At 39.6% G+C, this 6,990-nt stretch overlaps 1 protein-coding gene across 1 annotated transcript; it reads left to right on the forward strand.

Annotated features, from left to right (window-relative positions):
• The first annotated feature begins 396 nt into the window (after positions 1 to 396).
• LOC129947236 (40S ribosomal protein SA) lies at positions 397 to 1,869 on the forward strand. The gene is made up of 3 exons (XM_056057732.1): positions 397 to 488; positions 741 to 987; positions 1,181 to 1,869. The coding sequence occupies exons 2-3, from the start codon at positions 769 to 771 to the stop codon at positions 1,796 to 1,798; spliced, it is 837 nt and encodes a 278-aa protein (XP_055913707.1). The 5' UTR covers positions 397 to 488; positions 741 to 768; the 3' UTR covers positions 1,799 to 1,869.
• The last annotated feature ends 5,121 nt before the right edge of the window (positions 1,870 to 6,990 follow it).

Raw genomic sequence — 6,990 nt, forward strand, 5'->3', positions numbered from 1 at the left:
GTTAATATAAATACGTTTGAGTAAACACTGTACAATTTTCTTGCATCACATTTAATAGTTATTAGCATCAGAATACGCTAATAATCATTTTAACGGCAGAATATGATCAAAACTGCTGTCAAACATCACATCCCATTTGAATTTTGACTAGTGCAGACCTACTCGGAACATCAATGGAAATAAAAAAGCATTATTTTTCAAGCCTGCAGATTTCACATTTTCAAATTCGCATCATTCAACTGAAATTGTCAAACATTTTTGAGAATATGCATCACCCTAATGTTTTTCAGTAAATGGTGTTCTGCCTTAAGTTAGCTACATGTCATCTCACCATAGCATTATTGTATTCATTCCATTTCCGCCCTTAAGAATTCTACTTCCTTTCTTCTAGTACATTTTTCATCGAACTTAACGAAAAATGGACCCAACTCGATGTGACAAAATTGCCGCTCTGCCATTTTAATCTAGCTCCCAGTGGCATACACAACGTAAGTTTTCAGTTTCTTGAAAAATACTTTCACAAAACTTAAATTTTAAATCATCGATTTAAATAAAGTAGTTCTAACTACTGAGTCTTTTTGAAGTGTTTAATAATTTAAATTCCCAAGTTTAACAAACAAAAAAGACCGTAGAAGAGCTTTAAAATTAAAACAAAATGTGTGCCACGTGCTCGCTTGCTTATTGCGTAGGTTAAAAAATATTCTAATATCTAACATTTTCTTCAATTTTTTCTTTTCTAGGTTCTCGTAACTCTTAATAAACGTTACAATGTCGGGAGGTTTGGATATTTTATCCCTTAAAGAGGAAGATGTCACCAAGATGTTGGCCGCAACCACCCATTTAGGTAGTGAGAATGTTAACTACCAAATGGAGCAATACGTCTTCAAGCGTCGTCCCGATGGTGTTAACATCATCAACTTGGGCAAAACCTGGGAGAAGCTGATGTTGGCTGCTCGTGCTATTGCTGCCATCGAGTACCCACAAGACGTAAGTTCATCTTTTTCCCTTTTAACAAAAAAAAACTGATTAATCGATTCTAAATGATGAGTTATCTACTAATCTTTCGGGTCTGAAATTTAATGATTACAAACTTCTCACTGATTTTACAAACATGCTTCTGCGAGATTTATTTCGTTCTTTGAACATCTTAACTAAACATTCCAAACATTTCTTGTTACAGGTCTACGTTATCTCATCTCGTCCCTTGGGTCAGCGTGCTGTCCTCAAGTTCGCCAAGTACACCGACACCGTACCAATTGCTGGACGTTTCACCCCCGGTGCATTCACCAATCAGATCCAAGCCGCTTTCCGCGAGCCTCGTCTGTTGGTTGTCACCGATCCATCAACTGACCACCAGCCAATCATTGAAGCTTCGTATGTCAACATCCCTGTCATTGCTTTCTGCAACACTGACAGTCCATTGCGTTATGTTGATATCGCAATCCCATGCAACACCAAGTCCCCACACTCCATTGGTTTGATGTGGTGGTTCTTGGCCCGTGAAGTCCTCCGTCTGCGTGGAACCATCTCACGCCAATCCGAATGGGGAGTTGTTGTAGATCTGTTCTTCTACCGTGACCCAGAGGAGACAGAGAAGGAGGAAGCCGCAGCCAAGGAGTTGTTGCCAGCTCCAGCTAAGGTTGATGAAGTCATTGACATTCCAGTTGAGGAAACCAACAACTGGGCCGATGAGGTTGTTGCTGCTGAAACAGCTATTGCTTCTTCTGCTACTGTTGGTGTTGAGGATTGGGCTGACGATAACGTCAAGACATCCTGGGGTGGTGATGGAAACTTCTAAACACGTGGAAACGCAGTGATCTTGTTTCCGAACAATTTTTACACGAAATAAAGCATTTCTTAGTAAAGTAATTTGTTTCTTTTTATTGACTTGGCAGAAATTATAAGGAAAGGACTTATTTTGAATTTTCTTAAAAGCTAAGGCGGAGTTACGCCATTTTTTGTTATTTATTCTAACACAATCATTAAACTTGTCTAGTTTTCGATGCGTTGGCCAATGCAATTGTTGCAATCATTGGGTGCTGTCATTATTACGGTTATTGTTGCAAACAATCGTGTTTGGAAGCCTACATTTTTGACGCGATCTAGGGCATGTCATTTAATTGCACCATGTTTACAACAGAATCCGAAACTTGTCGACATTATTTACTGCTCCGTTGTTCTAACAAGCGTTTGGATAAGAGGCTTAACTAAACTGGAGTCTACACTAGATATGATACATTTTTGAATACTCGGATTAGGATAAATATTGAACGAGTTCAATTTAGTACTCACACCGAACTTTTCGCTTCAGATTGCATAAAGCGTGGTCACCGGAAAACTCATAAAAATGTTATGGGCGATGTTTGCTACGCCAGAGGGTTCTGTCTTGCTGTTGTTGGTAGTGAAATGCAAGTTTGGGAGCAAACTGTGCTCACTGCATCCCTGTTGGTGTTAATTGACAGGTGGATCAACAGTGAAGAATGTAAAATGTGATCCCAAGTTCACGGCGGATTAAAGCTGTCGTCTCCATTCAACGATATAAAATCAGCAAGCTTTAGATTGGTCCAAGAGCAGAAAAGGAACTATGGTTGTATCTGTAGTCGAAGTTTGGTAAAATCTTAAAGATATTTGCGAACATGGGAAAAAATCTATTTCCAAATGCGTGGTAAACCTAAGGTTAGGTTTAAGTGGCTGCGGATTCAGAATCCACACACTTAGGCCAAAAGAAAAGGCCCATTGTGAAACTACATGAATCTAGAGAATTACTTCTTATTAGTCGAATCATTTCGAGCTTTTTATAAAGCGAAGAAAATATTTGATATCCTTTTTAGCTAGTTCACTGAGATTATCAAAAAAGTAGTCTCCCAGATGAAGTTTGCGTCTTAGTGAAAGAGCAGCTGCTGCAGAAGTCATTTGAGGTCGTATTGCGTGTCTGGCTATAAGACAGTGTCCCGTAAGGACACCTAAATATTAGGCAGCTAATATGAAGTCTGCTTTGAGATAAAAAGTCCTTAGAGCGCTTTAGTTCCAGTGAAGGCCATATGAGTTTTGTGGCTGCGCATGTTGGCAAATTGTGCCACCTAGAGTTTGCTATCGCAAAAGCTGTTTCTTTTAGCAGAAGTTTACATGTAGCTATCGGTATAGGTATGACGGTTCCATTTTTAGCGAGTTCATCGGCTCTACAACAGAGATGAATGTTAAATTGCTGCGTCATCTCCATAAGAGACGATTGGCAATTGAGGGCCGTTTGAGATTTGGTTGAGACACCGTCAAGAGATTTAATAGCAGCCTGACTGTCAGAGAAGATGCGGATATCAGAAGTTGATGTCACGTTTTCCCTTAGCCAGGAGAGAACCTCATTGATCGGTAAAATTTCCGCTTGGAAGACGCTACAATGATTAGGGAGGCGGAATGAGATGCTTAGGTTAAGCTTTTCTGAGTACACACCACTACCAACTCCCTACATTAAAAATGAATGCTTTTGTCATCCAGGAGTTTTTGTCTTTCCATTAACTCAGTTTACAGCTGTGATCCGAGAGCCGATATCATAATCGTCATGGGAGACCTCAACGCCCAAGTCGGTGCAGACAATTATTACGGTCTGAACGAGTTACGGGAAAAAATAGCTTGGGGTCACGTAATGAAAATGGTGACAGCTTGTCGACTTCTGTAACGCAAATCGTCTTGTAATTGGTGTGACTGAATTTAAACATAAGACGTGCAACAAAGCAACATAGCTGCACCCAGATGGTCATACCGAAAATCAAATTGATCACATCATGATTCAACAGCGATGGAGGATGTATATGTGTGATGTCCGAAATATAAGGAAAGGCCGATGTGGGAAGCTACCACCATTTGGTTGTCATGAGTCTCAAATTAAAAACCACGGCTGTATTAAGACAATCGCAGAATGCAGCAAGAAATCAAAAATTCAATACGAATGCTTTAAGTGATCCCAACATAAGTCGTAGCTATATCAACACCCTTAACTATAGAGCTTCGTCATTAAATGTGAGTGTTGACTCAGATGTTGACTAGATGTGGAGTGAAATTAAGTGTTTTTATGGAGGCTAAATCCGACACTGTACCTAGGCGTACGAGAGTTAGTGACTCTTGGATATCCCAAGACACCTGGGAAAAAATCTATCTTCGGTAATCGTTGAAGCTGCAAATAAACGCCGAGACAGACGCTAAACGAAAGGCTGAATTGCGGAACGAGTATCGGATTGCACACAAGATGGTCTATCGTTGTTTGAGACGTCACAGGAGGGTGAGGATAGATGCAAAGCAGCTGGGCTTGACGGAGTACGAGCGGAATTCCTGAAAGCTGATCCCGCCACAGCAGCTAGTATCTTGCATCCGCTTATACAAAGTGTTTGGGAAAACGAAACCTATCCCAGGGAATGGAAGTATGGAGTTATTATTAAGGTGCCAAAAAAAGGTATTCTAAAGAACTGCAACAATTGGCGTGGTATTACCGTTTTGTCCGTTTTCCCAAAGCTAAGGACAACTTTAATCCTCGAACGGATAAAGGCTAGAATTGAGACTACACTCAAGAGGAATTAGGCTGGCTTCCACAGCGGTCGGTCGTGCGTTGACCATATCAACACCTTACGCATTGTTCTTGAGCAGTCTGCAGAGTTTCTAACACCGCTAAACCTCATGTGTGTAGATTTTGAGAAGGCCTTTGACCGAGTTAACCGAGAATGTATATGGAGATCACTTCTTGGGAGGAATTCCGCCAAAATTTGTTGCCATTATAAAGGAGTCCTACAACAATGCAAGGTGTTTCGTGTTGCATAATGGGCAGCTATCCGACTCTTTCGAAGTGCGTCAGGGTGTGAGACAAGGGGATGTTTTATCACCAATTCTTATAGATGATGTTCTGACGGCCAGCGTCGGTACAACTGAGAGGCAAGGTATTCGATGGAGAACGTTTGAAATGCTTAGCCATTTAGACTATGCCGACGATATATGTCTCATGGCAAATAACATCAATGGGCTGAACGAGATTTGTCAAACTTTACGGGTGAAAGGAAAATCGTGCGGTCTTAAAATAAATAGCAAAAAGATAAAAATAATGCTAACAGGTCCCCCAACACAAAATCGTATTATTCTGCATGACATGTTGAAAAGGTCGATCAATTTAATTACATCGGAAGTATTGTATCAGCAAATTGTGGCACGGATCTGGACGTAAAAAGCAGAATAAATAAAGCTCGCGTTGCCTTTGTGCTCTGTCCCAAATTTGGAAATCCAGTCAAGGCTCCTTACGCACTAAACTGAGATTCTTCGAATCCAATGTGAAATCCGTGCTATTATATGCTTGTGAAACATGGAAAGTCTCGGCCACCATCTCGAGAAAATCGCAGGCTTTTGTGAACCGCTGTCTGCGTCACATCCTTAAAATTCGCTGGCCACAAACAATATCTAACCAGGAATTGTGGCGTAGGACAGGTCAGAGGCGCTTGGACATCGACATCAGAAAGCGCAAGTGGCAATGGATTGGTCACACACTGAGGAAACCAAACGATGATATTCCGAAGCAGTCCTTTGAATGGAATCCTCAGGGGTCACGGCGGGTTGGAAGACCAAGAACAACATGGAAATCTATAGTGCTATCGGAAGCTAACTCCCAGAGAAAGCCGTGGCCACAGTTAAGGTATCTAGCTGCAGATCGAGAAGGATGGAGACGTTTTGTTGAAGCCATATGCCCCGTAAGGGGTTAGAGGACCTGATGATTCACCTCTGGGGGGTTATTATGAAAAACGAAACTCGTTCAAAATAACGCTTATTAGTTAAATTGCGATTAGAAAAAACGATTGTAGTGGCACTAAATCGTCAAATTGCGATTAAGAAAAACGAGAATCGTAAAAATGACGATACTCGTATTTTTATTTACGAGTGCCTTCAGCTCTCGTTCAGCTTTCGTTTTGGGGGTAGATGTCAAATGTCATTTATTTTTTTGTTTTTGTTTGATTGGTTTTTGTTTTGTTAAGTGCGCAAAAAAATGTGAGTAAATAATAAATAAAATTGTCAAAAACATACAAATAAGTTATTTCTAACCTTCAATTTCAATACATTTGGTATGTATGTAGATTTGAAACTTGGAAGGTGAGGATCGATCTCTTCTAATACATATTTGAATGCGTCCTTGTTCAAACGATAAAGAAACTTGAACCTGGCAAATATTTAAGGAGTTTTTTTTTAATACTAGATGGAAAGGATTTCACTTTACTTATGTTGAACTTGGAAGGCTCATTGGGTTCGATGAATCTCTTAAAACTCTTCTTTTTATACGCATTTCCTCTTCTTCGTTAGTTTGGGATTCATCTTCGCTTTCAAGAAAATAGTCGCAGTGAAAAAACATTTTATAGAATTTATGCAAATTACATTTATTTTTGAAACTTCCTCGACTTTATTTATATTTTGACATTTGTTAATAGGAGTGAAGTTAGTTGCTCCTTTAAAAAATTATCATTTTTCGTTTTTGCCTGGCAACTTTTTTTGCTTTCTATTTTCGTATCTTATAATCGATCTTCACCATGACTTTCGTTTCTTCGATTTTCGTTTTTTCTGCCGTTCGTTTCGTAATTCATAATAAGGGCCCTGGATGGAATGGATACCTGGAAGTTTTTTTTACAATTTGTATGTACTTTGGTTTAGAACCAATGATGTTCAAAATGATGGAGTGCCCCACATTGTTGTTGGCCCATTGAGATGAGGCGTTGAGTCTTATAGATGTACTCGCTGCCACTCGTTTGCTGAAGATGTCGAGGAACGTGGTGATAATTTCTTTAAGTTCTCATTACAGTTTCCGAATACAATTAAAATTCCTGAGGGTAGTTTATTCTACATTTGTATGTATGTATGTATGCATAAACAAATATAAGATACTTCTACAATCTTATATTTGTTTATGCAACTAATGATTTTGTTCAGCTTCAGTCAAAGTTAAAAACGTGTCGTTGAATCTTCGATCAAGGA

Source organism: Eupeodes corollae, chromosome 2 (assembly GCF_945859685.1).
Source record: "Eupeodes corollae chromosome 2, idEupCoro1.1, whole genome shotgun sequence".
NCBI classification, from domain to species: Eukaryota; Metazoa; Arthropoda; class Insecta; order Diptera; family Syrphidae; genus Eupeodes; species Eupeodes corollae.